Source organism: Petromyzon marinus, chromosome 6 (assembly GCF_048934315.1).
Source record: "Petromyzon marinus isolate PM22_M1 ecotype Great Lakes invasive population chromosome 6, UKy_Petmar_22M1.pri1.0, whole genome shotgun sequence".
NCBI classification, from domain to species: Eukaryota; Metazoa; Chordata; class Hyperoartia; order Petromyzontiformes; family Petromyzontidae; genus Petromyzon; species Petromyzon marinus.
In genome coordinates, this window is record NC_133672.1 from 6,322,104 (window position 1) to 6,340,665 (window position 18,562).

The window sequence follows — 18,562 nt, forward strand, 5'->3', positions numbered from 1 at the left end:
TCGGTGTACTTACCTCTGAGTGAATACCAGCTGGATGTACAAGGGCATTTATGGCAGCGGTTCCCAAGATACTTGGCATGGACAGTGTTTAACACCAATTCCTTACGTTCCTGGTGCTGAAATGCATCCATAAAAAAACACTCAGCCGTAGGACTGGTTTTCAGGAGCGGCCGGCATCGGTTTTATTGATTTAAATATATTTTCACCCAATCAATAACGTGTTTTCACACTCAAAACAAATGGGATACCGGACCACTCCGAGAAAACCAACATGCGCGAGAAGGCAACACTGTCCCGACACAGATGGCAAGAGATTGCAATGAGTCAACGTGCTGCACTGCCTTTTCTTGGCTAGCCTTGGTATCGCACATCGACGCTCATGGGGGGGGGGGGGGGGGGGGGAGTTTCACAACATTTATGGGATTCACCAACCATCGCCTCCACAGGGCTGAATTACAACAGGCATGCGCCACCACTGTCCAGCGGTGTACCTGCGTGGAATTATTACAAACGGTAATTTGCCTAACAAGTCGTTCATTAAAGCCCGGTCGAAAATCCTAAAGAGGAACATTTCTGAAAAACTGTGAGACTTAGTGCACCATTAGGTGAAAGGTCAAGGTGCGGCCCTGCCATTGCTCGTCACGACACCCCTCGAGGGAATTTGGCCTCATCTTTTACGCTGGCCAGACGTCTTGGAAGATGTGGGATTACCCACACTTTACCCCACCTGCCAATCGACTGTGATGCACCAAACTTATATTCCTGGAGGATAGAGGTGGCAAGGAGGTTTGGGGGATCCAATAAATAGGTTTCAATTGCCCCCCACTGGGAGAACGAAGCGGAATTACCAGACAATCAGAATCTTTATTTATCCTGGAGAAATACGATGAGCTATGAAGCTCTTTTTTCACAGATGTCCAAATGTCCAAACCAGTACGCGCAAGCCGCTGCACTTCGAGAGAATCCCAACGCAACACTGGCAGCTCAGACTAAAAAAAAATCACGCAAACATAGACGCACTTTACAATGTGTATTTCCGCTTGTATTTGTATAGCAAACTCCGATTAATACAAATACGAAAGTGGAGTCACTATACGTATTCCCTCATCAGAAGAAAATGCAAAGGCAACGCCAGGAAGTTTTATAACCAATCTGTTATCTCGAAAAGTTACATTTGGAGAAAAAAAAAATCAGCATGCCTGCAGCTTATCCAGCGATATATATAAAAAAACAAATCTTAGTGTCTGAAAGATATAGCAATTATTTAAGTATTTTTCATATGGCACAACAAAAGGTACATAAATATGAACACTATGCCCAAGGCATACACCGTAGATCAAGAGTTTGTGAAAACAGCAGAGTTAACAGCACAGGGGCAGACTTAAGATTTTGGAAGCTGGTACTTGGAGTGTGCTGGTTTTGAACGTTACTAAACTTGAGGCGTCCCATCATCTTACACGGTTGGGATAAAAAAAAATAATCTCAGTTTAGGAAGTGCTAATCATGGTTCTGGTTAAATGGTGAACAGAATGGCAGCTTCAATTATGACCACGGGAACATCACCTCGACTCTCCGTGTCCATGCCCCTTGCACAACTCCAGATCTGCCACTGAGCTAGCGTACTTCCATTTTAAATGGGATGTTCGTACCGTTGACATAAATATCTCCATGAAGCCAATGCACTTGAATCACACAAGTAGGTTCTACTTGACCATCGTGTGCATGTTCATTCCAAGCGCTAAAACAATTGTGACCTTTTTTTACGCTACCGTCAGACAATTTGTACGCATGTCTGTCCCTTCATAAACAGCAATGGATGCCCTTGCATTGATTTTCTTTGTTTTTTTTAAGCCAATGCAATATTGTTCCAAGGTCACTGTCAAGGTTACATCGTGAAAAACACAACATTGATTACACGGATACAAAAGCCAGGGCATTTTGTTTTAGATAATGCCTCTCAAATTAAATGTTCACGTTGAACGCTTGCCATCACTGTTCCTTTAGTTGCCTTCTAGGAAAAGAAAGGGAAAACAAAACTATGGCAGATGTAATTCAAATGTTTGGCAAATTATACATTATAGTAATTCAAAATATTACATTTAATTGTTAAGGGTCATTAACAAGTTTACAACATAATTTTTGAAAGGAGAAATGTAAAACAAAGTTATATATTTTTTATTTTGACAATGACTCAGCACAAAATGGCCAACTCTTGTGAGTGCTGTGTTTTAGAAGTCTATTTAAAGTCCATTTAACAGTGTATGTCATGCTTTGGTAACTAAAACCATCTTAAGTACTTGGTGGGCTATGTCTATAACATACTTTTGCCAAGTTCTGCCACTTAAAAGTCTTCCAAGTCCAGAAGTAAGGCGCGAATACTTAAACCTACCAACAATGAGCTAAACTGTTTTTCAAATTCAACTAAACATGTTTTGCCATTAAACCCAACAGAACTTCCATCAACAACGCAAGACCAATGTGTTGACATTTTGTCCCACAAAGATCCATGTACAGCAAACTTGCAAATAAAGAATAACCAAAAAAAAAGCATTGCATTATAACAAAAAACAAGCAAGCACACGCGTTGTTTATAATGTATATATGTAAAAAATAATAATTAGGAGTCACGGGGCATCTTATGCCAGACCCGGTCAAGCTCCTTTTGCAGCTTCAGCACCGCTCGGGTGCAATCTGCGAAACCAAATAAATATATTTTTTAAAAACCGCTCCAATCAGTGAAGGGCAGTAGAATCGAGTAGATGAAAAGACCCCCAAATTGTGTGGATTCACAGAGGTTACACAAGTCAAGCAGGGCAACGTCAGATATATAGCTTTCTAATTAGTCATGCAGCTTCTGTGCATGTGTTTAACTACCACTCACGTGTACCTTTTCTTTAAAATATATAATTTTTGGGTACTATTGTTAACTTGTGAATATGTATTGTTGAGTGGGAACAAGTGTGCCACTTAACACCGGGTTTGAGTGTCCATTGTAAGACCACTCAAGTGTAAAGATGTCTATAACTATATTATGAGAATTACGGCAAAGCAAAAGAATGGTGGAAATTAGGCATTATCCAAAGCAGCACAATTTTTTTAACTCAATCCAAAATAAAACTTATCGACAGATTTGCATTGAGTGGTGCTTTTAAGTGGGACTGCAATATCATTTCCACATCCAATTCTGGATCATACTCGGAGGTTCTTGAAATAACACATTTTGCCAAGTTAGCAGTCTTATCATTCGATTGCATAACTTGTCTCGCGGCTTCAGAGCAAACGATGACAAGTGATCAAGATTGAATTTTTACAAAATGTACGAGCTTCCCTCCCACCCACGTAAGGTAAAGAACCAACGTTTATAACTACGTTACAATCTACGTTATAAACGTTATAACTCTATCCAGGTGTTGTCAATAAACGATAGACAACATCTGGTGTATAATCCTGTATTTACAAATGGTAGCTCCCAGAGCTGCAATAAGTTCAATCAAGTGACTTTCAAATGTTTTACAGTGGTTCTTTGTGTAAAGTAATTCGTGAATGCCTCAAGACCATTGACTCATTATCCTTTAGAATATGATGCAACCTTGGGTGAGAGTCCAAAATGATAACAGATCTCAGCAATGTTGGTTCTGTGGTCTGACATACAGATACAACAATCACTCCCAAGTCACGTGAAAACAGACCAGATTCGATGCAACCCAATCGATTTAGGATGGTGTGAAAAACCACAAGGTTGATCCCTTGTAGAGTACTGGGAGAGATGTTCACAGCCACTATCCAACCACGACTATCCTTAATAATATTGCCTCCCTAGGAATGAATGCCACTCCTTAGCAGCAACGTTGTTGTTATCCTTTAGGGAATCAGTTCTGTGCAGTAAATGATGCAAAAACGACTCTACACGAGGCAATTGGCTCGTAAGCCTATCCAATACAGCTGGTCCTGAACCCCACGGTCATTGTTATACAACACTGCTAGACCACCACTCATAGCAATACAAGCACCTCTCTTAATGGAAAGTGTGCTGCTATCGTATTTGAATTTCTGCTCTTAAGCACAATTCCCTCCGTTGAGTGCATATTGACACGCAATGTCGGCTTAGTCACACACACATCACATCCGTAGAGATCAAAACTACTTCCAATAGCATCAGTGTGCATAGATCAAAATCGCTCGTGAACACTGGCACATACAGATGGTAGCCTCCACTAAATCTCCTCTACAACAGCGGAATGCTCCGAAGCTCATTGCCAACACCTGTGTGACTCTACAAAAGTTGACACTGCGCCAAAAGGTATAGGCAATGACCACGGAGGTGATTTTGTTTCGTTGTAGGTGTCAACTTGCCAACAACCTTTAGTGCATTTCAATTCTATTCATTTCTTATGTAAGAAAAATAGACTTTAAGTGGCGTATCAAGCACGTGACGCCAAGCAGATTAAACTACGGCAACAGCAAAGTCCAGGGAATATTTATTTTGGCGTCAGGAGCTCATCTTTGCTCCTTGGCCAGGCACTTTTCAGCAGAACCAATAAAAATACTCAGAAGCTCCATCAAGACGTATACCTAAACTAACATGTATGGTAACAGTGAAATATTTGCAACAAGTAGGGCCCTTTTATGATATTTTCTGAATTCATACCAACCCAGTAAACCATATTGTTACATTTATACTTCAACAAAGAGTATAAACTTTAGAAAATGGTGTGTGTACAAAAGAAAGGTAAGTAATGCTTCTGCATATATTTTTTTGGCACTGCTCATTGCAAATTTTCAAATCTATATATAAAACTCAGGCAAAAGAATGTGTTTAAAAGCCCATATTCAGGCCACGAGTTTGTGGTGGGAGGTTATTGAAGTCGAGCGATGTAATAAGGCTGCTGCCGGGCACAGAAGACAGCCAACACCACTCCATCTAGATCGTCGATGTCCTTTCCATTCCGTCTGCAACAGAGAATTGGTCAGCATGTTAAATGGATGGACAGAACAACAATGGTAAGGGTGCGGCTGACAAGGGAAGGCTGAAAGATACCCAATCCAGTGACACCCTTAGCATTATCTGGTAAAGGAAAAGCAAGTGACCAATGCAAGATCTCGTGTATAATCTCAAGAAGGCAAGAAATAATAGTGTCCTCCAAATGACATGGGTGGGATATAGCGCATCCCCGAATACAATTGCATTTCTAGATTTGAAACACGGCAGAACAAATTCTTCTGCCGTGGGTGATCACGATATAATTTTCTCCGATACCAAGGTTCTTTGCAAACCCACGGGTTTTTATCAGAGATTTGTTCACGAGGCAATTCAGATTTACAAACACAGACACAATTTTAACCGAGAGGATGGTTTCAAATTAAGCAACCATTGGAAAGATGTTCTGAATCAAACCAAACATTAAACTAATTTTCAATGGTACAGTATATTTTTTCAAGTAGTGGTATCCCAAACTTTCGCAGCTGCTTAAATTCCCTTTTCACACCATCAATATGTAAACTCCCCCCTCCCCTCCTTGCCTACCTGCACATGTTCACCCCCTCTACACCGTTCATCATGCTAAGTCCACCAATTAAATGCTAATTTTTATGCCAATTCCTTTGTCAAGGCGCTCTGTTTCTTCTCACACAGCTTAAAGGTCACGGTCTGAGCTTGGCTGTGTTCACTCCAGCGCTGTCCTCTAGACAGTCTGGTCCCTTCACCTGATGAAGGCCACTTGTGTTGTGGCCGAAACGTCGTGATTTTTGTTGTTTTATTTTTTTACCTACGTGACTTTACCGAATAGAACCAAAGAGTACAATTGCATTTATTGGAGGATCTGCTGAAACTAAAATTGGGGAGGGGGGGGGGAATATTGCACTCCCAAAGCTCAAAAAATAGTAACGTATGTACAGCGAGGGAAAAAAAAGTATTTGATCCCCTGCTGATTTTGTACGCTTGCCCACTGACAAAGAAATGATCAGTCTATTATTTTAATGGTAGGTTTATTTGTACAGTGAGGGACAGAATAACAACAAAAAAATCCAGAAAAACGCATGTAAAAATGTTATAAATTGATTTGCATTTTAATGAGAGAAATAAGTATTTGACCCCTCTGCAAAACATGACTTAGTACTTGGTGGAAAAACCCTTGTTGGCAATCACAGAGGTCAGACGTTTATTGTAGTTGCCAACCAGGTTTGCACACATCTCAGGAGGGATTTTGTCCCACTCCTCTTTGCAGATCTTCTCCAAGTCATTAAGGTTTCGAGGCTGACGTTTGGCAACTCGCACCTTCAGCTCCCTCCATATATTTTCTATGGGATTAAGGTCTGGAGACTGGCTAGGCCACTCCAGGACCTTAATGTGCTTCTTCTTGAGCCACTCCTTTGTTGCCTTGGCCATGTGTTTTGGGTCATTGTCATGCTGGAATACCCATCCACGACCCATTTTCAATGCCCTGGCTGAGGGAAGGAGGTTCTCACCCGAGATTTGACGGTACATGACCCCATCCATCATCCCTTTGATGCGGTGAAGGTGTCCTGTCCCTTTAGCAAAAAAACACCCCCAAAGCATCCTGTTTCCACCTCCATGTTTGATGGTGAGGATGGTGTTCTTGGGGTCATAGGCAGCATTCCTCTTCCTCCAAACACGGCGAGTTGAGTTGATGCCAAAGAGCTCCATTTTGGTCTCATCTGACTACAACACTTTCACCCAGTTGTCCTCTGAATCATTCAGATGTTCATTGGCAAACTTCAGACGGGCATGTATATGTGCTTTCTTGAGCAGAGGGACCTTGCGGGCGCTGCAGGATTTCAGTCCTTCACGGCGTAGTGTGTTACCATTTTTTTCTTGGTGACTATGGTCCCAGCTGCCTTCAGATCATTGACAAGATCCTCCCGTGTAGTTCTAGGCTAATTCCTCACCGTTCTCATGATCATTGCAACTCCACGAGGTGAGACCTTGCATGGAGCCCCAGGTCTAGGGAGATTGACAGTTCTTTTTTGTTTCTTTCATTTGCGAACAATCGCACCAACTGTTGTCACCTTCTCACCAAGCTGCTTGGAAATGGTCTTGTAGGCCATTCCAGCCTTGTGTAGGTCTACAATCTTGTCTCTGACATCCTTGGAGAGCTCTTTGGTCTTGGCCATGGTGGAGAGTTTGGAATCTGATTGATTGCTTCTGTGGACAGGTGCCTTTTATACAGGTAACAAGCTGAGATTAGGAGCACTCCCTTTAAGAGTGTGCTCATAATCTCAGCTCGTTACCTGTATAAAAGACACCTGGGGAGCCAGAAATATTTCTGATTGAGAGGGGGTCAAATACTTATTTCCCTCATTAAAATGCAAATCAATTTATAAAATTTTTGACATGCGTTTTTCTGGATTTTGTTGTTGTTATTCTGTCTCTCACTGTTCAAATAAACCTACCATTAAAGTTATAGACTGATCATTTCTTTGTCAGTGGGCAAATGTACAAAATAAGCAGGGGATAAAATACTTTTTTCCCCTCACTGTAAAGCAATGTGCTGACTTGTTGTGAGGTGCATCTCCACACAGCACAGCAACATCACAATCTAAAATAATACTAAATTGGGTCTTCGTAGAAATCATGGGGTTATGGAAAAAACTAAGTGGGTACATCAGGGAACCTTTGATGTTGAGTGACGGTAGAGTCGCCCTTGAAGAAGAGCCTCTTAGCTCACTCGGCTTTACCCGGCAAAAACTTGTGATTGTGATTCTGATTCTTACCCCTGAAACAGCTCAATAGTGATGAGACACAATATATCAGGAGGTAGCAACTTAATAATTTTTTAAAACCATGAATAAACTTAAATTTGTTTTAATCTACATGAACCAGCATGTATTTGTATAATACGTAAGTATACAGCTCTCACTTGGGCTTTGATGTAAAAACATGACTGAATAATAACTTAATTTCTCAGGAAATCACGGTCAAGGGCAACAGATTACTGACATCCCGATTGACCGATGACCTTCCAGACGATCACGCCCCCTGTCTCATTATTACCAACACCCTTTAAACGGCCAATATGGCAGGGAATAACAGGATATAATGATGCGCTTGCAACACGGCATCCAATAACGCGCAACTATGACCAGACAAGATGCCTTCTCAAATGCAACAGAAGTTGCGCAAGGACTATCAACATGTGTTCCTGCCAACAGTGAGCCAAACACAATAAGCGCCAATGTAACTATAGCCAGGGTGGTTCTGTATCAACAACCACTCAGATCAAGACTGAATGCAAGCTGCTGTCCTGATTGGTGGTTGATGGGGCTGGTTTAGATGATATAACAATGAGTATCCTAAGAGTCAGCACTTCCATCACTGAGCCAGTTTGAAGAGTTGACAGTTTTGACTTCTATAAACACAATGATATTTCCTGTACAAAATGATCTAAGATTGGACATTGAGACGGACATTTAAAGGAGGATATGTTACGCCAAGATCATGACCAAAATGCCAAATATTAAAACTACCATATTCTACGGGTCTTTCGGTGAAGTCACGTAGATAGGTTCAAAGAAAATAACAAAAAACTACGACGTTTCCATGGCAACACATGCGGTCGTCATCACCTATTTGGTTCAATGACCCTATCCGCATCAACAGCAGAACAGTCAGGATGAAGTGTAGCATTAAAACAGGGGATATCATAGAAATACTTCTCGTGTCACATTAATAGGGTTATTCATGGCGGGGGGGGGGGGGATGGTCACAATTATATGCTCTCAAACAAGTGTTTACAGTATGTAAATAAAGCTTAAAAATTGTTTTTAAGAAATTCCAAATTAAAGAAACTAAATAACAATTTTGTTTTATATGACATTTTGTGGTTTCATTAATGACGAATTTGAGACCATCAACTCGCCACTAACACTTGAACACATGTTTTATCACGTGGCTGAAAAAACACAGCTTAGAACCCATGTGGCACCAACTCAGTGGTCAGACATACCCCCCCCCTCCAGCTCCCACAATGCAGTATGTAAGGGGAGTAGACAGCTTCCATTTCCAATTTGCAATATCCACCTTCAAGGGCATGCTCCGTCATGCTCCGGCACAGCGACTCCAGCCTCGTATTTATCTCCGGCTCTGTCACCAGAACTTGAAACTCTGTTCCCAAACAAAAAAACACGTAAAAAACGAACGCCGTGCAAAAATCAAACAACGGGGGCCAATAACATCAGAACGTGCAAACCAGGTCATTGTTCAGTTGACCTTGAACCTTTGCCGCCCACAGGCTGTGACTGGCCAACATATGGAGGGTGGGACTCATTGAGTGCTGTATACCGCTCTTAAGCTACATGGCTAGCAGACGATGCGAGCCATGTTGCTTAAGAGGAAGTAACAGGACCTGGAGCTACTAAATGCGGTCTACCAATAAAGTGTCAAAATATACATCTGCAATACAGTGATTTGGAGGGGAGGCTGGTGGTTCATTCAAAGATCTCTGTGTGCGCGAGACCCCACCAACGCAGATCAGTGCAATGGCAGTGGAGATATAAGGCTGTTGTCCTTTGTAGGGACTTTAAGCGTCATCTACCAGTCTGCACAAATTTTATCAAACTGGAGGTCCAGTTTTTGTTCCACTATACAGCAGGACTCTCAAATAAAAGACATTCAGGTTCATGCTGTTAGTTGTCAAGCCCAATACATTTTCTTCGCATTACATTATCTGCGATGGAAAATGCTGCCTCCCCACCCCTTCAACCACCAACCTCAAGAGATCATGGACATGAGAGCGGCCTACACTTTCCTCTATCCAGGGAACATACATTTTCCACTCCTTTCGTAAAGGCTGACATAGATGCAGAGCAACTACAATTTTACATTCAGGTGTTACAAGCCAGATAACCGCGTCAGGAGCAGCTGAGTGCATTGCTGTAATGTCTCCTTCGTATTTTTGAATCAGGCATTGCTTCGTTATATGTTGTACGGTCTGTTCTGGATGACCGCAGTCACACATTGTAGAGTTGTTAATCTTCCATTTGTGCATTAGGTATCCACATCTGCCATGGTTTGTGCGGTTGCCATTTAGGGTGGACCATAAATGGAAGGAACCGGAGAGAGGAAGACCTAGCAGAGAATGGCTTGACGACATAAGAAATTGGGCCCAGGCAGATTGGAACTATTTGAATATATTGGCACAAGACAAGAGGAAAGTGGAAACAAATAACAAAATGTGCAGTGGACACCTACGGGCTATCTGCCTTTGGATCGTGATGATGATCTCATGTAAAAACATTTTCCAACACCTCAAAGGTGTATAACTTAAAATGGCAAAGAATAAAATAAGAACCAAAGATTGTAGGATAAACAAAAAGGCAGTGGTTTTTTGGTACTTTGGATTCAGCTGAAGCAAGCAATCAATGACTAATGCGATGGGACAATAAAGGCATTACATCGGTAGATAACTTGCTTTGCTCTGTCACTGCGTCATTCATGCAGGTACTCGGCAGATGCCCTGAATAATTTCCACTGCGTTCCCATTACATCTTCTTGCATTTTCCCATGTGCTTGTGAAACGCTCAATGAGAGCCAAAGCAACGAATGTCACGTAGCCCGGGCATGGACACAACGATGACTCCGTTTTATTTTCCAGCAGGTGCAAACAGTAAACTCAATTAGCGAATCAAATAATTGTACTTGCAAAGGTCACCCTGAAAAAGTCAACTAATAAGATTATCCAGTGGGGTGGCTGGATGGCTCAGGGATCGGAGCACTGCGTTGGCACCTCCGAGATCCTGGGTTTGAATCCACACAGCCGTACGTTATTTAAATTGCGTTAAGTGACGTGCGATAATGGTCTCAGCCTGATCACCAATGACGGCACAAAAAAAGACCATCTCACATTTGGTATTTCATTTAATTCAATTATATTCCCGATTTGCGGGTTAAATATTTCAAATTTGATTGACGTTTTTTTGCAGGGAATATAAATGGAGCATTTAAGTGACATCAGAAGTAGTTCTGTGACTTCATCTATTCTCTGACATGGGGTGAGTTTCAAGGTAAGTGAAAAATATGGAAATGTCTTCATTCCATGACATGATGCCAATAACACAATTGGAATATCATTGGGGGAAAAAAACAAATAAAGAATATATGACGTCTTCTCCAGCAAGTATTTTTTCTATCTTCAATTGCACCAGTCAATCGAATAAAATGAAATGTGTTAACACAATGTTTTATTTATATATATATATTCATGAGGCAATTCATCTGGAACACCATTTTCTACCCAGTTCGAGATGGTTATTCATCAATGAAATAAACAAATGCATAATTGCAAGTAATAATCTTTATACAGTGAGGGGAAAAAGGTATTTGAACCCCTGCTGATTTTGTACGTTTGCCCACTGACGAAGAAATGATCAGTCTATAATTTTAATGGTAGGTTTATTTGAACAGTGAGACAAAATAACAACAAAAAAATCCAGAAAAACGCATGTCAAAAATGTTATAAATTGATTTGCATTTTAATGAGGGAAATAAGTATTTGACCCCTCTGCAAAACATGACTTAGTACTTGGTGGCAAAACCCTTGTTGGCAATCACAGAGGTCAGACGTTTCTTGTAGTTGGCCACCAGGTTTGCACACATGTCAGGAGGGATTTTGTCCCACTCCTCTTTGCAGATCTTATCCAAGTCATTAAGGTTTCGAGGCTGGCGTTTGGCAACTCAAACCTTCAGCTCCCTCCACAGATTTTCTATGGGATTAAGGTCTGGAGATTGGCCAGGCCACTCCAGGACCTCAATGTGTTTCTTCTTGAGCCACTCCTTTGTTGCCTTGGCCGTGTGTTTTGGGTCACTGTCATGCTGGAATACCCATCCATGACCCATTTTCAATGCCTTGGCTGAGGGAAGGAGGTTCTCACCCAAGATTTGACGGTAGATGGCCCTGTCCATCGTATCTTGGACGGTGAAGTTGTCCTGTCCCCTTAGCAGAAAAACACCCCCAAAGCATAATGTTTCCACCTCCATGTTTGACAGTGGGGATGGTGTTCTTGGGGTCATAGGCAGCATTCCTCCTCCTCCAAACACGGCGAGTTGAGTTGATGCCAAAGAGCTCCATTTTGGTCTCATCTGACCACAACACTTTCACCCAGTTGTCCTCTGAATCATTCAGATGTTCATTGGCAAACTTCAGACGGGCATGTATATGTGCTATCTTGAGCAGGGGGACCTTGCGGGCGGTGCAGGATTTGAGTCCTTCACGGCGTAGTGTGTTACCAATTGTTTTCTTGGTGACTATGGTCCCAGCTGCCTTGAGATCATTGACAAGATCCTCCCGTGTAGTTCTGGGCTGATTCCTCACCGTTCTCATGATCATTGCAACTCCACGAGGTGAGATTTTGCATGGAGCCCCAGGCCGAGGGAGATTGACAGTTCTTTTGTGTTTCTTCCATTTGTGAATAATCGCACCAACTGTTGTCACTTTCTCACCAAGCTGCTTGGCAATGGTCTTGTAGCTCATTCCAGCCTTGTGTAGGTCTACAATCTTGTCCCTGACATTTTTGAACAGCTCTTTGGTCTTGGCCATGGTGGAGAGTTTGGAACCTGATTGATTGAGTCTGTGGACAGGTGTCTTTTATACAGGTAACAGAAAGATTTCTGGCTCCCAGACACTTGGGAGCCAGAAATTTTTCGGATTGAGAGGGGGTCAAATACTTATTTCCCTCATTAAAATGCAAATCAATTTATAACATTTTTGACATGCGTTTTTCTGGATTTTTTTGTTGTTATTCTGTCTCTCACTGTTCAAATAAACCTACCATTAAAATTATAGACTGATCATTTCTTTGTCAGTGGGCAAACGTACAAAATCAGCAGGGGATATTAAAAATATTACAAGATATTTCATTGCAAATATCAACGTATAATTATAGTCCTATGTATCAATGTATTGATTCAGCAACTAAAATCTATTCTTACACACAATGCATGCAAATTGTGCTGTATATATTTCATGAACTTATGCAAATAGTATGCAAACAGCTTTCTATAAAGCGTTGCATTACAAGCACACATCAACACAGTCAGCAATAACAATGGTTACTCATATCGTAGTAAGGAAATGAAATGTCTGGTGACTGATGTAATCCCTTTTAGAGCTACAGTTCATGAAAACATCATGATGTTGTTACTTCCATTAAATTGAACCGAAGGGCTATACAAATTTTTTCGCGCACTGCACTGTGAACTGGGCCACCTGTGCGATTACAGGACATGGCTAATATTAGTGGCAGGTGATATCTGAACAAATCCATCGCCAATCTGTACTGGCCAGTGTGGTTAAGTATGCTCAAACAAACACACATTACCTACATGGCATGGAGCGGCCCTTCATCTAGCAGTGGATTATGGGCTTAAAAGCTAACAATAAAAAATAAAAACGTATATCCCTTTGTCAATTTATTTTAGGTGGAAAGACATTGCCTATCACACCACTAGACAGTTTGAAATCAGAATTTTTAATTTTCTGCCAAAAAATCCTTGGAGCTGCCTTTTTCGCCAAATCGTGATTTACTAGGCCTTGCGTCTTTTATACAGCAATGCTAGCAATGTTCATCTTCTTTGGTTCTTTCGGTAAAGTCACGTAGAATGAGAATAAAATAATAAAAATAAAATAAGACAATACAATTCTCACGACGTTTCAGCCACAACACAAGTAGCCTTCTTCAGGTGAAAGAACAGAACCGTCGGGACGACAGAGCTTCAATCGAAATTTAAAAGCTAGCAATGTTGTTGATGCAACCACACAGCACATATTGCGTTTCCTTCTGCCAGATACCCACAACTGTTGCGGTCAATATCCATCCTCCCAAAGTATGCCCTTCCAATATCCTATCATCTGGCCTTGGCCACCAATCTCTGGCTACTCCACTCCAAAGGCTCTCTTCTTCATTGACTTGTCCTCTTCTAAGATAACTGTCACTTTTACATTAAACTTAATTAGCTACAGTTCCACTATAATCTTTGTCTAAATATCTATGCCTACCAATTAATGAGTAAATGCTCATTAAGTTGCCGCCGATAACACCTCAACATATAGAGGAACCACAGAGCTTTGGGGGTTGAATTTGGCACCGAATCATGGCACGGCTGGAAAGACGAGCAGGAAAAGGCTGCCTTTTCCTGCTCGACTTTGGTTCCTCGTGCCTCTTGAGTTGTTTCCGCTCATCCATGTGCTCTCTCTGCGTAGGTTCCCATTGTCTTCAACCCCTCCCCCCACCTCTACAGCTTATTTAAGTGTCTCTGTGCGTCATCCCTCCAGACCTTTTTATCTCTTGGTGTGGTGTTACTCTGGTTGTCCATCTGTGCTGCCCAATATATCTTTCCTTGGATGTTATTCCCTATGTATGTATCTCTTGCTACCTTGTACCTCGTATTTGTTCACTCTGTATATGCTGGTTTGTTCAACCCAGAGGATGAACGTGAAATTTAGCAGTCTTCTGAAATTCGTGGTAAACCAGGTCAGTGTCTAACTGTGTTGATGGCCGACTGGTTTTGCATCACGTTATTTTTTTCTTAGGTTTGTTGAGTTTCTCGTCTCTCATCTCCTTGTTGTATTTGCCTCCGTACAGTTTAACGTTCTCTATGTACAGTTTAACGTTCTCTATGTGCTATGTACGTGATGTCCCCCTATGTGCTCCCTCACTAATTGTTTTACAACTGATGATGATCGCTTGTGTTGCGTTCGAAACGTCGTGATTTATTATTATTTTAATATAATTTCTACATGCGTGACTTTACCGAAAAAAAACAATGAGTATTGTTTTCTCTCTTCGAGAGTGAGCGAATACTGTGCAGCATGTTATAAGTTACATTTATTATTATTACTACCAATCTTAGCTAGCATGCTTCTGGGCCAGAAAAAAAACATACTACCAAAAAGAAAGCTACAATTAAAACATATGTTTCCGATTTATGCTGAACATGCATCTTATATGTAAGTATAAAGTCTATAAAAAAAAACCTCACTCCACTGATCATACAAACTAAAGAGCAACGTTAAGTATGAACTTTGTTAACTTTTTAACAGGCAAATGTCTGAAGTAATGGGAACAAGTTGCTTAACAGGTCTGAAACCTGCCTTGTGAGACAAGGCATGGCGGATTTAGGGGACATTTATTTAACTTAATTGGTTCAGGGGATTTCCCCCACTGCTGGTGTAACTCGACGCCTTTGACAGAAATGCACATGACAATGTGTACATCGTATGGTACATTGTTTTCAGAACTGTGGACTATACTATTCAAACCGTCGGGAAAGTTAAGTTGTACCTTCTGACACATCATTCAGTCTTTTATTCTATAATATCTTGGCAAGTCAACAGAAAGGCATCTAGACAAGCAGCCACCAGGCCCGAGTACTGCTGCATGCAGAAGGTGAGCGAGAACAAATTAAATCACGCACGTAGAGCATCCGTTGATTTTTTATTTATTTTGCTTGCAGTTATACTAGCTAGTTAGGAAAACCTCGCAAAATGGACAATTGGTTAAAATATTGATGTTCATTATTCATACATTTAATTCTCAGAACAATGTTGGGTCAGGTAAGGGCGGTAACTCGGTTGAATTTTGTTTCAACCGAGTTACCGCCCTTAGCTGACTCAAGGGGTACAGTACCAAAAAAAGGTAGCGAACCACTGGTACGTACAATTACAGTCTGTTCTCCTATAACGCATGCTTTCCTAACGCGAATTGGATATAACGCAATGAACGTATCGGGGAACACGTTTTTTATAACGCGGATGCGAATTGGATATAACGCGATTGAGTGAACAGAATTACGTCGGGCGAGCAGGAATAAGCAGTTGTGCGGCTGCCTCGGCGTGGCATCACACAAGGTGGGATGCTGCTGGATGCTTCTAGATGCTCCCATGCTCGTCAGTCTTTGTTCAGCCTGCATACGCATCTCAAGTGCTATCGAGGACTGTGCCTTACCCGATATGAAATATGATTTATTATAACGCGAATTTTCCATCACGCGGTATTCTTCAAGAAAGCAACTACCGCGTTACAGGAAACCAGAATGTAGTATAAATGGTGGTGGTGATGAGGTTTAAATAAGCACATCCTTAGCCTGAAACCAAACAATCATAGAAATTCCACGCATTTTATTGACATTTTAATGTCGGGGTTCACAATAGCAACCTTTTACCCTGCAGGATACAGAATGCCTACATTGAGTCATAGGTAGCCTGTTGATACAAAGCTGAAAAGTTATATTTCCCAATCATCATCACAACCATGCCACCCTGCGCATTAGTTACAGATAAAAGGGGAAAACCTATTTTCAATCTCAAAGCTGCTGAATACTGGCTGTATCTGGATGCTAACGCTATATACTTGATGTACCCAGCAAAAATATGCACAGATGAGTCCGCAAGCTACTTGAAGGACATTCCATTCACTCCATAGCTCTCTGTGTTGCCATTTTCAAGCGATTATAATGACACTTGATACACCTATATTGCAGGGTGGTTTTGTTGAGCTATGAAATGTGGCCAGGTGTCTTCTGGAAAATAAATTAATATCTCAGTGGGCTTTGCCAAGTAAGATAAAAAAATGAGTTTTGTTCGTACATTTTTAAAAGTGATTTGTTTACCTTTTCAATACAATGCAGGTTTTTTGGGTTAGATCGCATAAATATATAAATGTGTCGTAAAACCTGCCACCACCCGACACAGCCAATTAGTACGGGTTGTGACGTAAAGAGAATATGCCAATTCGTTACTAGTACAGCACACCGGTGTGTTGGAGAGCCAAGCCACAACAATCCGAGTACCACGTTTTGACAGTAATTACAACTAGCTTTATCAGGCGACAGCCAGATTTGTGAAATACAGAAATTAATATCTGGTACAAAAGATATATTACCGAAGATATCAATAGAAGGTGTGTACCAGATTAATTTCACTTGTGGCAAATGCTATGGTGGGCAAACAGGACGAATGGTCAGCACGCCACTAAAAGAACACCAAAGAAATATGAAATACTCCCAAATACAACTGTCAGCAGTAGCAGAACACGCTTGCCAACAAGGACACTCAATACATTTTGATAATGTTGAAGTTCTATGCCAAACAAGTTACTACTGGCCAAGACTAATTAGAGAATCTATCGAAATTGAGAGAAATAAAAATACATTTAACCGTTCGGATAGCTACAGAATTAATGCTGCTTGGAAGCGAATCATCAAATAATACATTGTGTAAATGCATGCCGATACAGGCCACCATACTTCAATAGGGATTACCGTAGGGCATGGCTATGTTAGTACACACAATGGACAGCAAGTATAAGATCAATGGGCCCGCAGAATGCACGTTGATTCATCAATCCCCCCCCCCATTTCGCGCAAGAGCAGCAAAAAATTGTTGTCATCACATCTATGCCTCTATTTAAGGAATGAAACTGGCTGTCGCCTAATGAAGCTAGTTGTAATTACTGGCGAAACGTCGTACTCAGATTGCATATGTTGTGGCTTGGCTCTCCAACAGACCGGTTTGCTGTAGTAGAAACTAAATAGCATGTTCTGTTTACGTGACAACCTTTACTAATTGGTTGTGTCGGGTGGTGGCGGGTTCAACGACACATTTATATATTTATGGGATGTAACCCAAAAAAACCTGTGTTGTGAATGACTATTGCGCGCGAAAGCGTACATGTTAAATGGACTACCTTTTCCGTTACTTTGCACTCCTATCGTGCTTTTGTAGCATTTGTCGTTGTAACATTCTGACCTGCCCCCTTGACCCAGGGTGACGGTATGTCGCTCACCTGACTGCTGACACAGCAGCATGGCCTGCGGGGAGACAGTCATGGGGAGGGAACGCGTGCGCTGCACAGAGCCGTGCGGCCGTGGCGCCGCAACACCTCCGCTTCCGCTGGCTGCTCCCCCCCCACCACCACCACCACCGCCGGGGCCACCCGAGCTCCCAGGCAGGACTCCCCCGAACCATAAGTTCTGTTCAGAAGGGAGAAGGGAGGCAACAGCCGGACGTGAATAATATTCAGCAGGATCTCAAGCCATCAAGACACTTGCCAAATGCGAGCGAGACGAAAAACGTTGATCCTTTCGGAGCAATACGTCTTCCTCCCCTTCTCAAATCCTCGCGCAATTTTCACTCAGTGGATTTGTGTGTCACAGGACTGAGAAGTGGTGTCAGCTTGCGGACGGCTTCATTCAGCAGTGATCATGGCTGTTGATGATGATGGAAATCAAATATATTAATTTATTAATATAAGGGGTATCTGGCAAAAAATCTATCATAAATTTTAGTATCCGTATACAAAACCTCAAAAAGAAATAAACAAAATCTGGGTTTAATTTTCTCATCCACCTTCAAAGCCCATCATCAATGATAGCAATATAATTTATGAATCTCTTCATAGCACTTTTTAAATTGTCTAAATCCTGTCCTCCATTTGATCTTGTGGTTTATTCTAACAGGGTATATATACTCTGTTCATTACTGCCACCTATATTCTAAATACATAACATGATTAATATTGCAGTATTTAAATTCATCTGATGACCGTGAGA

General features: G+C 41.5%; 1 protein-coding gene across 5 annotated transcripts in view; it reads right to left on the bottom strand.

Moving 5' to 3' along the window:
* Window positions 1-154: 154 nt before the first annotated feature.
* The window catches only part of LOC116939626 (protein Smaug homolog 1-like), a 71,505-nt gene continuing 53,097 nt past the window's right edge, over window positions 155-18,562 (bottom strand). For all 5 annotated transcript variants that reach the window (XM_076063035.1, XM_076063049.1, XM_032948256.2 and 2 more), the window contains exons 13-15: window positions 17,797-17,983; window positions 9,038-9,121; window positions 155-4,950 (exon numbers count right to left, since the gene is read on the bottom strand). In XM_076063035.1, the coding sequence (XP_075919150.1) occupies window positions 4,922-4,950; window positions 9,038-9,121; window positions 17,797-17,983 (300 nt within the window). In that variant the 3' untranslated portion in view covers window positions 155-4,921. The remainder of the gene's footprint in view (window positions 4,951-9,037; window positions 9,122-17,796; window positions 17,984-18,562) is intronic.